The 16674-nt window shown below is 51.5% G+C and overlaps 1 protein-coding gene and 1 pseudogene across 1 annotated transcript; one reads left to right on the top strand and one right to left on the bottom strand.

The window, feature by feature from the left end:
• Positions 1–6231: 6231 nt before the first annotated feature.
• Positions 6232–10950, top strand: LOC101074647 (ruvB-like 2). Its single transcript, XM_003970691.3, has 14 exons — positions 6232–6326; positions 7467–7529; positions 7621–7676; positions 7841–7982; positions 8064–8193; positions 8262–8328; positions 8421–8527; positions 8784–8877; positions 8970–9188; positions 9267–9385; positions 9579–9698; positions 9771–9900; positions 9977–10091; positions 10373–10950. The coding sequence occupies exons 2-14, from the start codon at positions 7472–7474 to the stop codon at positions 10396–10398; spliced, it is 1383 nt and encodes a 460-aa protein (XP_003970740.2). The 5' UTR covers positions 6232–6326; positions 7467–7471; the 3' UTR covers positions 10399–10950.
• A 584-nt stretch (positions 10951–11534) lies between these two features.
• Positions 11535–15103, bottom strand: LOC101074873 (tripartite motif-containing protein 16-like; annotated as a pseudogene).
• Between the last annotated feature and the right edge of the window lie 1571 nt (positions 15104–16674).

Genomic DNA, 16674 nt, shown 5'->3' on the forward strand with positions numbered 1-16674 from the left:
CACACTGCCTTATCAGTGAGCCAGGATTCTCTTGGTAGGGGGACACTCCCCGATGCCTGGGTTTAAATTTCTGGACACAGCTCCCACACAGAGACCACGTCCGCTTTAATGATGGACTGCTGGTTACAATCAGGGCCATTGTGAAGGCAGGCCTCCGGACCTCACAGGTACAGCTATCCCGTTGCATGATTAGCAGAAAAGAAGAAATCAGAGTCTCAGACGGGAACAGGAAGTTGCTCAGTCCCAGGATGGGTTTCATTCATTATCCTCCACCATGTTGAGCTGGAAAAGCAGCAGACTAGTTTCATGTTTTTGAGCGAACGCCGTCATCAGCTGGAAGGAGGACGTCTAGGAAGGAGACGCCGGTGCGTCCAGAGTCGGATCTGCTGTTGTCCTCACTGCATTTTTATTAATTCCTTGGTCTTTTAAGTGGGAGACAAAGTTTTACAAAACCTCGGAGCCCCTAATGGAGCTGGAGGTTGGATCTTTTTATTTTAAAGCACTTTGCAGAGCCGGATGCAGGTGGAGGTGGCGGACGAGTGACCTTAGAGGAGGGAGGGAAGGAGGCTGCTCTGGGGGGCTGTGTCCTTGTTAGCTTTAGCTTCTCTCTGGCCCCATAGAACTCTGAATGTGATTTTGTCCAATCTGATGTGTTTACAGGCCAACATCTTCTTAATGAACTAAGCTTCTTACCTTCCTTTTATCGTTTTTAATGCTACCAAATGAGGTGTTTTTATAACTACAATAGATCTAATATAAATATATATATATATATATAGCTATATCATGCAGCAACTTTAATATATTATAAATGATGGCTTGGATGCAATGTATTTATTTGTTTGTTACCATAATGAAGAATTATCTCTAAAGGGAATTGTTATCTGTCATATTACACTTTGTTGTGTGTCCTTGGAGGGCCGAGAAAGGCCCGTTGTGTAGTCACCCTCCTCCATGCCAGTGAACCAACGCCAGACCTTCTCCAGAACCCCCCTCCTGCCTACTGTGACCACGAATCGGACACGCATGTTCTACACTCCACTGCAATGTGACGGCGGGCCGAGAGCATATAGGTCTCCTGCTTCGGGTGCAGCGCATTTACTTTTGTAGCTCTTGTTAGTGCCCCCCCCCCCCCCCCCCCTTTTAGCTTTCTTTAAAAACAGACAGCTGCTGAAGCCATTTTGCACACTCAATGTTCAGGGATTTATTTGCATCGCAGCCTTGCTGAGGCTCCGTCACGCCACGCTCGACGCGCCGTCGCGGTCAGAAGGGACGGCGCTTCACTTTGCCAAATTTTTGGGGTTGATTTCGCACCAAGTCGCTCGTCATGAACAAAATCTGTGTCAATAGTCACTCAGGTGATGTGTTTGAGATGCTCTTGTTTCTTGTCATACAAGAATTGTGTAAAAAGAAACCTTTTTTTTCTGATCTGGAGCAGAACAGAGAGGTTGGTTTTATTTTTGGAGCAAGCTAAAGGATGTTATTCTAGAGTTGAACTGTGATGCTCCGTCCAGGGGTTGGTAGAACATGTACATGTCTGTAAATGCAATAAACCTATTTAATCACTTCACCCCACTGAGTCCTCTCTGATCCCAGATAACCCTTCAGGAGCGTCTCCTCGGAAGACCAAAGGCTTTTCAAGCGCTCCTTTTAGTAGCACATGATGACGGAGATATACTCCGCTGGATCATCGCAGCTCTACTCGCGGAGCAACGTTTGTGGGCAACCTTGTCCTTGTTGAGCTGGTTGACAGGTTGAGTGTAAAGCAATGTGCTTGTTCTTTGGTGTCCAGACACATCAAAGCCACGCGCACGTCTCCATCAGCGCTGTGAACGGAAGCGCGCCGCTGAGGCTCCGCTTATTAGAAAGGGATGAAGTTGCTCCAGCAGCACTAATGGAGGTCTACCCAGGAGAGAAGCTGCCTGGGAAGCCTCTAATCAGGGCAGAAGGTGGAGGACTGGGTGAGCCGCCTCCCGTTCCCACAGGCAGGCCAGCACGCTCCCCAAAGCTCTGCGCTCCCGTCCCAGAGTCAACACACCTAGTGTGAGCAGGCAGGAAGCAGCAGGTGTAGGCAGGAAAAGGGCAGCCTGGAATTTCCATTAGCTATCTGCTGCTTCAGCTCAGACAACGCTCAAACAAACACGGAGATCCGGAGGGAAGAGGCGGAGCCACGCCCCAATTCGCTGCTTATCAAGTGGACAGATGAACTGGTTCAAACGCACTAGTTAACTATATATATATAACTAGTTAGCCCGTTAAATGCTGCTCTGCTGCAGACGTGATGGGATGGAGGGGTTGTGTCCAGAGGTCAGAGGAAGGTGATGGGACAGGCTTCACCTCCGGGGGGTCTGCAGAAGGTGACGGAGGGACGTGGGCAGGATCACACCCCCTCTGTGGAAGTCTCACCTCCCCCCCCACCCCCACCCAGTCCACCAGCCTCCGTCACCCACAGACCAGCAGGCTCAGGAGGAAGGTTTCATTGGGAAGATTAAAGCTGGAATCTTGATTCTGATCCCAAACACCCCAATAGCAACAACGTTACAGACTCTAGTGGAGGTCTGGACAATTAGGCCGTAAGCTGCTGGTTGGCTGGTCCAGCACTCTGAGGCCTCTTCCTCCTTCTCATCTTCTTCCTCCTCCTCTTCTTCCTCCTCCTTCCCATCATCTTCCTCCTTCTCCTCTTCCTCCTCTTCCTCATCTTCCTCCTCCTTCTCTTCCTCCTCCTCCCCTCTTCCTCCTTCTCTTCCCCCCCTCCCCCTCTTCCTCATCTTCCTCCTCCTTCCCATCATCTTCCTCCTTCCCATCATCTTCCTCCTCCCTTCCTCCTCCTTCCCATCATCTTCCTCCTTCTCTTCCTCCTCCTCCTCCTCATCTTCCTCCTCATCTTCCTCATCCTCCCCCTCCTCCTCCTCCCCTCTCCTCCTCCCCCTTCTTCTGATCCTCCTCCTCTTTCTCCTCCTCCTCCTCTCCTCCCCCCCCTCTCCTCCTCCCCCTTCTTCTGATCCTCCTCCTCTTTCTCCTCCTCCTCATCTTCCTCCTCGTCTTCCTTCTCCCCCTGCTCCTCCTCATCTTCCTCCTCCTCATCTTCCTCCTACTCCCCCTCCTCCTCCCCCTCTTCCTCCTCCCCCTCTTCTTCCTCCTCTTCCTCCTCCACTTCCTCCCCTCCTCCTTCTCCTCCCCCCCTCCTCCTCCTTCCCTCCTCCCCCTCTTCATCCTCCTCCTCCTTCTCCTCCACTTCCTCCCCTCCTCCCCCCTCTTCCTCCCCCTCCTCCTCCTTTTCCTCCTCCTTCCCTCCCCTTCCTCTTCCTCCTCTTCCTCCTCCCCTTCCTCCCCTCCTTCTTCCCCTCTTCCTCCCCCTCCTCCTCCTCCCTCTCCTCCCCTCCCCCCATCATTAAACGTCTCTTCTGTCAGTGGTCGGTCAGGCCTGAGGAGCCAGCTGACCTTCAGCTGTCCCCCTGCCCATGAGTGCATGACTCCACATGCTTCGCTGGTCATGTGACACACACCCCAGGAAGGAGGAGACGGTATCCGTCCCTTTCCTGTCAGGTCGTGTGGAAAATGGCGAGACATGATGGAGCAGAAACGATAGCTGAAAACATGAATAGGAGTAATGATGCGACTTCCTGCAGCAGCAGAAGACGCCACGTCCCACAGGCGTTTAGCAGGACACCCCCCCCCCCCCCCCCCCCCCCCCATGGAGGAAGGAATTGGATTTGCATGCTTGCTAATGAGCATGTCATGTAAATTGAGGGTGGAACAGTCTCACCAATTCTGCTCAGGCTGATGCAACAAGCGGAGTCGTGAAGGCGGAGCTGCATTAAACATGAACTCACGCTTGACTTAGAGGAGGCTGAAAGATGCTGCCTGGCTTTTGTTGCTTTTATAGCTGCCATGGTTCCATATTTAGATCCAGCGTTTCCCCCATCACATGAAGCGATTGAGAAAAACATCCAGAGGCTCTTTGGTGGTGTGTGCACAGCAGCATCTGCGTCTCTCTGCGTCCTACACGTGAGGCGCGGAGCTTTGTGAATGACTGCAAAGGATGAATGGCAAGAATTCCACCTCAGCATGAGTGGAGGCAGAAGAGCCAACGGAGGCTCCAAACAGCTGCTGCTCTGCTGCTCTGCTGCTATGCTGCTCTGCTGCTGTGCTGCTCTGCTGCTCTGCAGCTATGCTGCTCTGCTGCTCTGCTGCTGTGCTGCTGTGCTGCTCTGCTGCTCTGCTGCTCTGCTACTCTGCAGCTATGCTGCTCTGCTGCTCTGCTGCTCTGCAGCTATGCTACTCTGCAGCTATGCTACTCTGCTGCTCTGCAGCTCTGCAGCTATGCTACTGTGCTGCTCTGCTACTCTGCTGCTCTGTTGCTCTGCAGCTCTGCTGCTCTGCTACTCTCTGCTGCTGTTGCTCTGCTACTCTGCTGCTCTGCAGCTATGCTACTGCTGCTCTGCTACTCTGCTGCTCTGCAGCTATGCTACTCTGCTGCTCTGCTACTCTGCTGCTCTGCAGCTATGCTACTCTGCTGCTCTGCAGCTATGCTACTCTGCTGCTCTGCTACTCTGCTGCTCTGCAGCTATGCTACTCTGCTGCTCTGCTACTCTGCTGCTCTGCAGCTATGCTACTCTGCTGCTCTGCTACTCTGCTGCTCTGCAGCTATGCTACTCTGTTGCTCTGCAGCTCTGCTGCTCTGCATGTCCTTACAATCAACTTTGTCCTTTTTTTAAAGTAATTGTTCCTCTTTTCAGATCAGACGCCAGCACCAGTAGTCTCACATCAGAGGAAATAATACATTTACTAGGACAATACGATTCATTATTTAGCTGAAGTTCTCCCAGAGATCACAAGCTCCGACCTTCCATACGTGGCGGCTGAGAGGAAGATGAAGCTTTATTTCTTTCTGGAAAGCTCAGGAAATGGACTTGAATTCTATCCTTCCAAGAGGAAAACATTCCAAAAGTCACTTTAATCTTCCATCCTGCAGCACATGATGGGCCTGACATCAAGGAGACAGACGTGGCCACAGAGACTAAATAATAAATATGTACATATTGTGTCCATTATTGTGTCAGTCAAAGGCACCTACAGAATGTCAGCCGGGCTCGGATAGAACAGAGGGGTGTTTTGGTTCTTCTCAGCGGGTAAGAAGATCCTCCTGCTAAACCAGGTTAAACTAGTAAGGAAACGGACAGGAGGAAGTTTATAATCCGTTATTCTAAAGCTACGTCATTATTATACAAGTGTGTGTTTCTCCCAGAGGTTTGTCCCACAGTGGGGACATTTGCAGAATGCTGACATGGTCTGACCATCGTCCCAAAGAGTCTTCAAATGTGTGCAGCAGGCAAAATGTCAGCACATGTCAGCATGCTGGGAGAAGAGTGGCCCGAGCCTGGTGGATTCAGCCCAGAGAGATTCTGTGTTTTATGTGAAGAACGTCCATGTGAGAGCTGCTGTCGGGAAACTACACCCAAAGAGGCTTCCACCTTCAGGACGTCTGGTCCTGCTGTCCTCCAACCAGTAAAATGCATCAAATGTAGGCAGCAGCCGCGGAGACAGGGGGGATTTATGGGATGGAGGCAGTAGGAGAATCCACAAAGGACCCTCTTTAGCATTTAACATTAAATATTAATTTGCATGTAGGAGACAGTCTGCTATAAACTGCTCCTCCAATAGACCGGATTAATTACCTCTGATCATTAGAGCCCATCAAACTCTGGTAATTATTATTCCTGAGTGCAGATTTGATTCTGATTGAGTGTCTTCTTATTTTCAGAGTAAATTACACATTCAATAACAACCTAAAACATATAAATCACTACTGTGACCACTTTTAAATATGTAACACGTGTTCACATTTTGACTGCATTTTGTCATTTTACTGTGGATTTAAGGCGATCTGAATGAGTTATAACAATGAACTCAGTTGGACTGATAAGCATGATTAGGTATGCACAGAGGAATCTGAAGTGTGAGGAGGTTCTCCCATATTAATGTCAGAGGAGGATGATAAATACGTTCACCTAAAATATGACCTATGATGTAGCTGTAAGGAGGCGTTAATGGACACATGCAGGGAGATCATTGGCCGTTGTTGCTCTCTAAACGCTGGGCTGGTCTCACAATTAGGAGTTTCAGATTCATGACGCAGCATAAGGCTAATAGCGCCGCCGTGTGGCGATAACTTTATTATTGTTCGATTTGAACCGCGTGTTGCAGTTCCCCTCCGCCCTACGGGGGCAGCCTACTCTCGTCGCCCCGGAAACAGTTACCCTGGTGGCACACGTTCAGAAAGAAGCGGCACATCGGTCTCACGTTTTACCTGCGTGGTTGTAAAGGTGAGCTTATCTGCACATTTACCTGTCACAAATGCAGTACATTATTCTTTGGGCCTCAGTATAATGAGAGGTGTTCATTCCGTGGGAGTTTTTGGCGTGAAACAGTGAGGACAGACCAGCCGTGAATGAAGCTAGTTTGATGGCTAACGCAACACTAGCTAGCATTAGCGCCTCAGTTTGCTGTAGTAACTAGTCTGCTGTTAATTTCATATCTAATATCTCGGCCTCCCTTCAACAGTTGACTGTAGTTGGTATTTCTGGCAACCTTTGTCTTGTTTTTGTGGCTAAGGTAGAACTTTGGGGGCGATAGCAACAGCTAGCCCTTAAAACGCGCTCCTTGTGTTGTGATCTGACTCGTTGTCACTATGACAACCAGTTGACGTTTGTTCGTTAACTTTATTCATCATGTTTAAATAACAGGAAACTTGGCAAAACCAGGGCTTTCCGAGGTTTGTGACTGAAATAGTGGCTAAAAATCACGCTAGAAAAGGAAATCGACCTTAATTCGAAGCGCTGCCCTCATATTTACATCAAATTAAATGGCATCTATGTTAGTTTTGACAGTGAATCAATCATATTTAACTTTATTCGTGGTTTTTCCATAAATAATGACTGCATTCGTGATATTGCACAAATGAGCCAGAATTCCAGGGAATTTTAGGTTCCTGAAACAGCTGCAGCTCGATGTCAGAGACGGGATTAATAGGCATGATCAACGGATCCATGCCAAGGGCTTCGATCTCACAGCTTCTACTACCTCTACTGCTAGCCCTTTGTTTCACGACTGAACCCTGAAGTTCGGAACTCAACTTTGAGGCTCCCTTTCTAATTTCCTGCCCTCATAACTCTGAAGCTTCCTCCTCCACCTCAGAGTTGTGAATCAAATCTAAAAACCCTGTGGCTTGTTAATGCGTTCTGACCCACAGCCCATCCTGAACCCTGTTAGTAACACCCGGCTTCTCTAGCCAGCAATCCTTCCATCCAGGCCTACTCAGACACTAGTAACATTCTGGTTCCTGGAAATCCCTGCTCATAAAAGGTCCAAAGCATTTAGGTTTCTCATTATATGGTGTCATGTGCCTGCATTCTTTGCTCAACTCCCTTCGTGTGTGCGACTGCTCACGTCTGCCTTTTCTTCAGCACAGATGGCGGCCGCTACCAAGGTTCCAGAGGTCCGTGACATCACAAGGGTTGAACGAATTGGTAAGCAGATCTTAACTAGGTTTACACAGCTGTGCTGTTAGTGGGATCTGATGTATGGCGTGGATAACGTGGTTGGTTTAAACACCTTTAGGAGCTCACTCACACATCCGTGGCCTTGGTTTGGATGATGCTCTGCAGCCAAGACAGGTAAGTCTCCCTCCCTCTGTACATATTTTATAAAGCATATAAATTAAGATGTTCCTCCTTTGGTTTCGATGCTTTGAGAGCGCTAGAAAACACCTTTCCAATAGTAGGTAGACGTGCAGAGCTCCACTGAGGTCCCACGTGGATGTGGTTTCTGTCCCCGGCAGGTGGCTCAGGGGTTGGTCGGTCAGCTGGCCTCTCGTCGGGCAGCCGGAGTCATCCTGGAGATGATCAAAGATGGCCACATAGCTGGAAGAGCAGTGCTGATTGCTGGCCAACCAGGCACTGGGAAGACCGCCATTGCTATGGGTACGACCAGCACCATAGGTCATGGTCTGTCTGGGCTGTAGTTTCCACTCCTAGGTGGTGACCTTTAACCTGTCGACGCAGGTATCGCCCAGTCTCTTGGGCAGGATACGCCCTTCACAGCTCTGGCTGGGAGCGAGATCTTCTCTCTAGAGATGAGCAAGACTGAAGCTCTGAGCCAGGCCTTTCGGAAGGCCATCGGAATAAGGATCAAGTGAGTACAAAGATGAGAGCTGCTCTGCACCCACGCGGAGGATTCCTCATGCTGCAATTGTTCAACAGAGAGGAGACGGAGATCATAGAGGGAGAGGTGGTGGAGATCCAGATCGACAGGCCGGCCACCGGAACGGTAGGCTGCTCGCGATGCTTGGCTTCCTCGAGCGTCAGAACACCATCCCACACTCCGTAAAGGTAGACTGGCATGTTTAACCCTTCTTTCAGGGGACCAAAGTGGGCAAGCTGACCTTGAAAACCACCGACATGGAGACCATCTATGATCTGGGCAACAAGATGATTGAGAGTCTCGTTAAGGAGAAAGTTCAAGCAGGGTGAGCTCATGTCTGCATTGGTTCCCGGATCGCCGGTGTTTTAAATGGTCTCCCTTCAGATTAGAACTCTGAACTCTGCCACAGTCTTCACACGTCTCAAACTCTGCTTAGATAAAAGGGCCATTTAGGAGAGCTATACAGGAAGTTTACCTTGAGTCGTGGAGTTAGGTGGTTTGTTTTTAAAGACGCGTCATTCGTTCATGTTTTCATCACCTGAGGGAAATGGTTGTAACGCTGTCATGAACTCCTCTTTCAGAGATGTTATTACCATCGACAAAGCCACTGGAAAGATCAGCAAGCTGGGCCGCTCCTTCACCAGAGCCCGAGACTACGACGCCATGGGAGCTCAGGTATCCTGAAAGTGGCGCCCAGCGCTGCCCTTTGGTTCTGCCGCCGGCTGGAGGCTGCGAACACCTCTGACCCCCTTTGTGGCCCTTTGCAGACCCAGTTTGTCCAGTGCCCAGAGGGGGAGCTGCAGAAGAGGAAGGAGGTGGTCCACACCGTGTCCCTCCAAGAGATCGACGTCATCAACAGCCGCACGCAGGGCTTCCTGGCTCTGTTCTCCGGAGACACCGGAGAGATCAAGTCCGAAGTCCGCGAGCAGATTAACGCCAAGGTGTACGAGTGGAGGGAAGAGGGCAAGGCGGAGATCATCCCAGGGGTGCGTTCAGCTGCAGGACCTCCTCGTTCCGTTCGCTCCGCTTCTGCTCGTATCTGACCCGTGGGCTTGCACTTCCAGGTCTTGTTCATCGACGAGGTTCACATGTTGGACATGGAGTGCTTTTCCTTTCTGAATCGAGCCCTGGAGAGCGACCTGTCCCCAGTTCTCATCATGGCCACCAACAGAGGCATCACTCGGTACTCTTCTGCCCGTCTCACTCCTTGTTGTCCTGTAAGCGGCCAGATAAACGGGCCCAGAGTCGGTTCACTGGCTCTAGAGTGTCTCAGCCGTACGGGGAGACTCCACAAAGCTGGAACCTTGTTTTCGGGGGGTCATGAAATGGTTCCTGTGTGTCAGAACTGTGAGTATTAACTGCCAGCCTTTGTTCAGCATCCGTGGCACCAACTATCAGAGCCCCCACGGCATCCCCATCGACCTGCTGGATCGCCTGCTCATCATCGCCACCTCTCCTTACACCGAGAAAGAGACCAGGCAGATCCTGAAGATCCGGTGAGCTCCTGCGCCCGCTGTCTCGGTCGAATCCGTGCAGAAGCAAACTAAAGGTGTTTGGTTTTGACTCAGCTGCGAGGAGGAGGACGTGGAGATGAGCGAAGAGGCTCACACGGTCCTGACGCGCATCGGGATGGAGACGTCTCTGCGTTACGCCATCCAGCTGATCAGCACCGCCGGACTCGTGTGTCGCAAACGGAAGGTAAGCGGGTTTAACCCGGGGAGCCCACGTGGGCGCGATGCGGCGGCTTCATCTGGGTGTGGCCTGTTTTCCTCAGGGCACAGAAGTTCAGGTGGAGGACATCAGGAGGGTGTACTCTCTGTTCCTGGATGAGACCAGATCCTCCCAGTACATGAAGGAGTATCAGGATTCCTTCCTGTTCAATGAAACACGTGAGTTTTCTCTGCAGCCTGTCCCTCCGTTCTAGACTCAGCGGGCAGCCTTAAAGAAAGCAGCTCACTGTTGAGGTTGGCATCATTTAGAGGTGTCATCAGAAATCTAAATATGAACACCTGAGGTCGTTCAGAGGTTAGCTACTACCACGTGTGCAGTTGTGACTGAGGAAGGAGGGTAGGTAGTAGTGTTCATCTTTGGTCTGTTATTACATGTTAATGAAGAGCAGAAATGCTCAGCTCAGCCGGTCTTATACATGTGTTCTGTCCTTTCCTTTCAGAATCTCTTCAGATGGACACATCATAGGATGGAGGGGGCGTTCCTTTTTTCCATATTCTCAATTGTGCAAAATTCATTGCTTTGTTGCTCGGTTTGTTCATGGTTTCTTTTTATGAAACGATTAAAGTGATGTTTCTTTAAACACTGGGATAGTTTTTGTTGTCCATCAACTACGGGATCTGGCAGATTCTAAAACCAAGCAACAGTTTGGACCATCACATTCAAATGAACGTTGTTTTGTCCTGTAGGTCACAATGAGACCACTAGAGGGCAGCAAAGACTTGGTGGCTTTGGTGAAGATACAGTTCGGCCCCTTTGCATTCTAGTAAAAACGTGCCTCTTTATGTTCAATTTACATGTGTGTTTAAAAGCTCTCAACCTGTTGTTCAGGTTTATGTTTGTTCTCTGTATGCACTCATTCATGTAAAATAGTCAGAGGGAGACGAGCAGCGGTAAAATCTAAAATGTAGCAGATTTGTATCTGCTGTGTGTACAGCTGAAAGGACCTGTTGTCCCTGGTGACGGTGGTGATCATCTACGAGAACTGCACAGTCACCCATATTAAAGCTGGTTCTGGAACATCTTGTTTTGATGGTTGCTTCTAGACAAACTTATTATTAAGGGATACAAAAGCATTGGCTTGAGTCTTAAGATGGTTCATATCCTGTCCTCTGCACCTTCACAAGTTCTTCAGATTCCCCCCTGAAGGCTGAGAGTTTAGGATTCCACACAATCAACTCACTTCCCTCAAGCTCGAGGAGCCCTTCCAGACTTACTGGGAACGTCGTGTTTCCAGTCTTTAACGGTAATGGGTCTGACCTGTAAATGAGCTGCTTTAAAGGCCTTTTGTGTTAAATCTGCAGCCTTTTTTCCTTCCATTCTGAAGCTGATCAGGCTGGTTTGCCTTCGGGTGTGGAGGTGAGAACATGGCCCCCTCCCGCTGAGGATTCCTCCCAGCTCCACAAGCCCACGCTGCTTTGGCTGCCCCCACTCGGCCTGCTGACGCGTCTGCGTCCTTGGCAGCAGAATTAACTGGAGTTACATGTAACTGAAATGAATCTTTAGGCCAATAATCATGAATCTGAGCCCCGTTCTTGTGCCCGGCAGTGGCAGAGAGCTGCACAATGACCAACATGCAATAAGAAGAAAGAAGAGGAAAAGTGCATCTCTCCATTAATAGTTTATTAATAAAAAATAGGCTATGATCACATGATACGTTTCATCAGTACGTAATTACTCTATAAAACACCAGATTTTCCCCACATCCAGACTTCCAGCTTCCTTCAAAAGGCAACAGGAAGCACCTTGGACTCATGATCGTGGAATATACATGTTTTTGTTCTGTAGATGCACGTGGACATCAAACGGCGGGCGGCTCAGTGGACGCCGTGTTTCACAGCTGGATGATGGTGATGGCTGACTCGTACCAAACCCAGAAGCCGGGATAGACGGGCTCACCGAAGGAGGCCTTGAAGCGATGGATGAGAGACATGCTTTCACCCACAGCGTAGAAGGAGAGGGTGCCCCCGGCGTGGTCCAGGAACACGCCGATGCGCGACGAGTAGGGCGCCGTGATCTCCAGCTGATCTTTGCTGTGGCGAGCTGAGTAGCTGGAGTCGGAGCAGAAGAGGCTCCAGGACTTGCGGTTGTATCCGATGCGGCAGCCGTCTCCGTAGCCCGCCCTCTTGATGCCCTTGTAGGTGACTCCATGGCAGCCCCCTCGCCGCTCCAGTCCACTTCCCAGTAGTAAGCCCCCCCAGACAGAGGCTCCACGCACAGGACCTGGGGGAGGGAGTCGAACCTGGCGGCGCTGTCGTGGTAGGCCTGGGGGTCCCTCTTGAGGGTGGCTTTCCTGTTCCCTCGTGATAAGTAGAGCTGCCTGTAGGCTGTGTTGGGGTCCAGAGTCAGCTGGCAGGCATCTGGGGGGGGGGGGACATTTTACTGTTACATTGTGCTCGCTTTGTTGACAGTATGGAGCTGGAGAAAGCCTCTGCTCCCAGCACCCTCCACCAGGACCCCACCAGACTTGGAAAGGAAAAAGTCACCTGACCATGAAATGCAGTCATTGTTTATTCACACTTCTGAGCACCAGAACGGTTCACCTTCTCCTGGACGCACGCACGCACGCACGCACGCACGCACGCACGCACGCCCTGCACGCACGCACGCACGCACGCACGCACGCGCGTCCCTCTCCACCTCCTCTCTGCGTCTATCTTTCATTCTAAAGCTTGTAAGGATGCAAGAACGCAGGAGACCTTGTGGTCGTGGCCCGTTGGTGAGTAAATAATGACTGCATTCAGTTCTGCAGTGAGACCCTCTGACCGGACACAGACACCAGAATAATCCCAGGGATTAGAGGTCACCTGCCTGCTGTGTGCCTCCACCTCTGCAGGTCACAGCTGGTGAGACACCCGGTGGCCTCGACTAGATCTGGGCGGCCTATTATCTGGAATAATAGAGGTATCAACACTGTTTGTGAATCTGACCACAAACAGAAATGTCTCTGACAGCCAAAACCTGAAGCTCTCCTCCCTGAACGACGATGATTAGATAATGAGGAACAAAGCTGATAATTCCTCTAAACAGACATATCAGAACTGAACATTCAGTTAAAAAGGACAACGGCCAACGGGTGTCTTTGTAATCAGCCCCCGTCTCAGCCATGATTGGAGGACAGACAGTAGTCACCAGGGTCAGATTTGGTGGTCAGCCACAGGGTCTGACGCAGAACTCCGTCAGCATCTAAGGGGACTCGTGCAGGGAAACGAGCAGCCAGAGCGATGGCGTGCGTCACAGCAGAAGATCAGGAGATAAAGCCAGACTCACATCTCAGGAAGTCCTCCCTGTACTGGGGTTCCTGCACCGGCACCGACTTGTACATGGGCGCTTCTTCACCTTTGATCGACAGCCTCTTCTTGGACTCATCCAGTTGGCAGAAGGTCATTTTGTTGACTGTAAAGACAGCAGAAGCACAATGAGCCCTTAAATCCACCCGTGTTCTGCCCCTGGAGGCCTCCCCTGCTCCCCGGACCCTTCGCTCACCCGCTTTGGCCACTTTGACCAGCTCCTCGTTGCTGAATTCGTTCAGGTGCTGTTTCATCTCGGACACGGCCTTCGTGACGGGGCCGAAGGAGAAGTACGGATTGACGCTGACGGTGGGCAGCTCCTCGGCCTCGGTCTGCGCGATCAGCATGTGGTAGCTCTGCAACGGCAACCCACAGTTACTCTCGGCCCCCCCGACCAGTCTGACCCCAGCAGGAAACCCGTCCTCGGCAGAGGATTCCCGCCGAATCAGAGTGCCTGAAGGTGGCGCCGGTGGGCGCCGTCAGTCACCTGAATGAAGTGGATGTGGTCCTCAGTGCGGGACAGCTGCGTGATCTCGTTGTCCCTCCTCTTCAGATCGGAGATCTCGTGGGTCAGGCGCTCCAGGTGACCCTCGGCGTTGTTGAGGGCGGCCCTCTTGTTGGAGCTGATCAGCTTGGCCATCTCTTGCTGCATGCGCTCGATGGCGCGGATCATGTCGCTGAAGGTCTTCTCACATTCCTGCAGCGCCCTCTGGGCCGAGTTCTGCACAGGAAGCACGGCCACATACCGTCAGCCCGGCTGCCACACTGGTTCGACCAGATGCTGTCACCACTCTGGCTCGGAGGAATGCGCCCATGTGGCGCTCTCAGGAGTGGTTCGTTTGTGGTGTACGGCGGCGGTACAAACCTTGAGAGCGTCCACCGCCTGTTTCAGCTCCTCCATCTGCTTGAGCCTGGCGTGAATCTTCTCCTGGACATCGGCCTGCGTGGCGCCGAGCCGTTGCTACGAGAAAGAACGAGCGATACGTTTGAACCTGGAAGATATTCGATTGAAACTTGCGGAGCTAAAGCTGGCGGCCATGATCAGACATGGGTGTGTGTGTGTGTGTGTGTGTGTGTGTGTGACACAGCGCTGGAGGCTTTCTTTATCGCTTGTTTAATCTCTTGTTAACCACTCATTCAGCAGGTCACCGTGACAACGGTCCTGTGTGTACGCGTTACGTCGGATCGCCTTAAACAACGGTTGCCATAAAGTGAAGGCTCAATCGCCTACCTGCTCCTCCGCCCTCTCCTGCTCGGCCGACACCATGTCGTGACCTTTGTGCTCTTTGACCGTGCACAGCACGCAGATGCACATCTGGTCGGTGCGGCAGTACAGCTCCAGGCCCTTCTGATGCTGGGGGCAGATCTGCCGGTCCAGGTGGCCGATTTCATCCACCAGCTTGTGCCTCTTGAAGGTGGCCGACTCAAAATGGGGCTTGAGATGTTTCTCGCAGTAGGAGGCCAGGCACATCAGGCAGGTCTTCACCGCTTTGTGCTTCTTGCCGATGCAGATGTCGCAGCCCACGTCCTGGGGCCCTGCGTAGTTGTAGTCAGGGGACGGAGGCGGAGGTGGAAAGGAGTCGCGCGCAGGGTGGAGTAGCGGGAGCCTCCTACGCGTCGCGGGGTAGGTCTCTTGTTGTAGGTGACCCTGCACTGGGGGCAGAGGAAGGAGCCCGTGTGGTCAGCATGGTCCCAGTACGTCTTCAGGCAAATGGAGCAGAAAACGTGTCCACATGGGATGGAGACGGGGTCCCTCAGGTGCTCCTTGCACAGGTAGCAGCTATCCTGGTCGGACGACATGGGGGCAAGTGGAGCGCCGTTTCCTGTGGTGCCGATTATCCTGCAGAGAGAGCCGGCGCCTGGTGTCAGCCAAGTGGCAAAGTGAGCCCACAGCCACCACAGCACCACTTATATAGAGTAAACAGACAAGGAGGCTAAACTGGTTAAGCAGAAACCAGTCAAACAAAGGAGGGGCATAAAAAAGTCTGCAGCGACGAATGCCTCCACGGCTTCCAGGGTCGAATCGGAAGCTGGGAAAGGTGTGGCGGCCTCTGCCTCATCTCCGCTTATATCCCGCTTCTTATTGACGTAGAAGACGGCAAAGTAAATAAAAACAACAACCCTCAGTGGAACGTGCCGCGCTGCCACTTAACCTCAGCACATGAACACTTTCAAGCCAGATTCCAGGCGGCGAGGGCCACCTTCAGGAGTGGTGAAGGTCAGGGGTCAGGCAGGGATTACCTGCCGATCTGTGGTCAGGAAATAGGTCCAGTTGTTTGGACCATGTGAGCACGACTTCCCTGCCGGCCGGGTTCCTTTTGTGGTTCCTGGATGCCGCCGCCGATCAATTAACAGATCAATTTGTGCTCGTCGCTGCTTGAAACCAAAACAATGCCGGGAATGTTCTGCTCTGGCAGCAACGCTTCAAGGGCAGAGTGGCTCTCGCTGGACACGCCCCCAGCGGGACGCAGTTTCGGGGCTGCTGAAACGAAGCAGGAATGCGACTCCTCTTGATAGGGCGGATAAGAGCGGGGCCGAGGAAGCCTGCCTGAAAGATTGCATTGTGTCCCAGCCAGCGGAGGCTCTGGCGTCCCTCAGCATCAGCTGACAGCACCGATTAAACGCAGCATCTGATGCGACAGAAGCCGAGGACGTGAAAATAGTCCCTCCTAGAAATCTCCTTACTGATAGCTTCTTTATTGGTTAGCTTTCTGATAAGGTGATTGATTTCCATTTGTTTATGGCCTCACATTAACACTGCACCTTTTAACGGGCATCTGTGGGAAAATACTGCCAATATCCCAGACTTGAGGTTGCCAGTGGATTGATTTGAGACCTGTGGGAGGGAGGGGGTGGACTTTGGCTTCATAAAATAAAGAGATCCAAATATAAACCGCAAAAATGACTGGTTGGTCTGTAATTACAAGACTTTAGCGTTGAGCAATCAAACTTACGATGATTCGCTCTGACAAATGCTCCCTGACGGGAGGTTTGGGAGGGCAAGCGTGATCAAACACACGTCAGACGTGCCTTTGAGCCAAGCGCCGCGTGGGTTACGCAACCCGCTGCTGCTGCACTTCCTGGGAATTGTTCCCGATTGTTCTCGCCGTAGTTTCAAGTATTAAATCAGCCAACCAAAGGGTTTAATATCACATCTAATCTCTGACATGACGTCAGCCAGTGTTTTAGGCATCATTCAGGGGGGGGGGGGGCTTGACAATAGTGGTGTTTACAGATTTCAAGATGGTGTCTTCCTGTTTTCACCACTCTGATGAAACGCTGTCCAGTTCCCTTTGATCAAACATCCATTTACGTTCTCTTGGCCCAGTAGAAACACGCTGGATGCACCTGAGGGGGGGGTTGACCTTTGCCCCCGAGCGCTGCTGCTGGTTATGACCGGAGTTTCTGTGTCTTCACAGCAGCTCCGGCCCACAGGCTGGGAATGAGCAGGTAT

This window comes from Takifugu rubripes, unplaced genomic scaffold, assembly GCF_901000725.2.
Source record: "Takifugu rubripes unplaced genomic scaffold, fTakRub1.2, whole genome shotgun sequence".
NCBI classification, from domain to species: domain Eukaryota; kingdom Metazoa; phylum Chordata; class Actinopteri; order Tetraodontiformes; family Tetraodontidae; genus Takifugu; species Takifugu rubripes.

Excerpts from the sequence above, each read along its gene's own strand:
- LOC101074647 (XM_003970691.3), top strand. The coding sequence starts at position 7,472 with ATGGCGGCCGCTACCAAGGTTCCAGAGGTCCGTGACATCACAAGGGTT. Across the intron at positions 7,677-7,840 it reads ATGCTCTGCAGCCAAGACAG|GTGGCTCAGGGGTTGGTCGG; the intron begins GTAAGTCTCCCT and ends TGTCCCCGGCAG. Across the intron at positions 8,878-8,969 it reads ACGACGCCATGGGAGCTCAG|ACCCAGTTTGTCCAGTGCCC; the intron begins GTATCCTGAAAG and ends GGCCCTTTGCAG.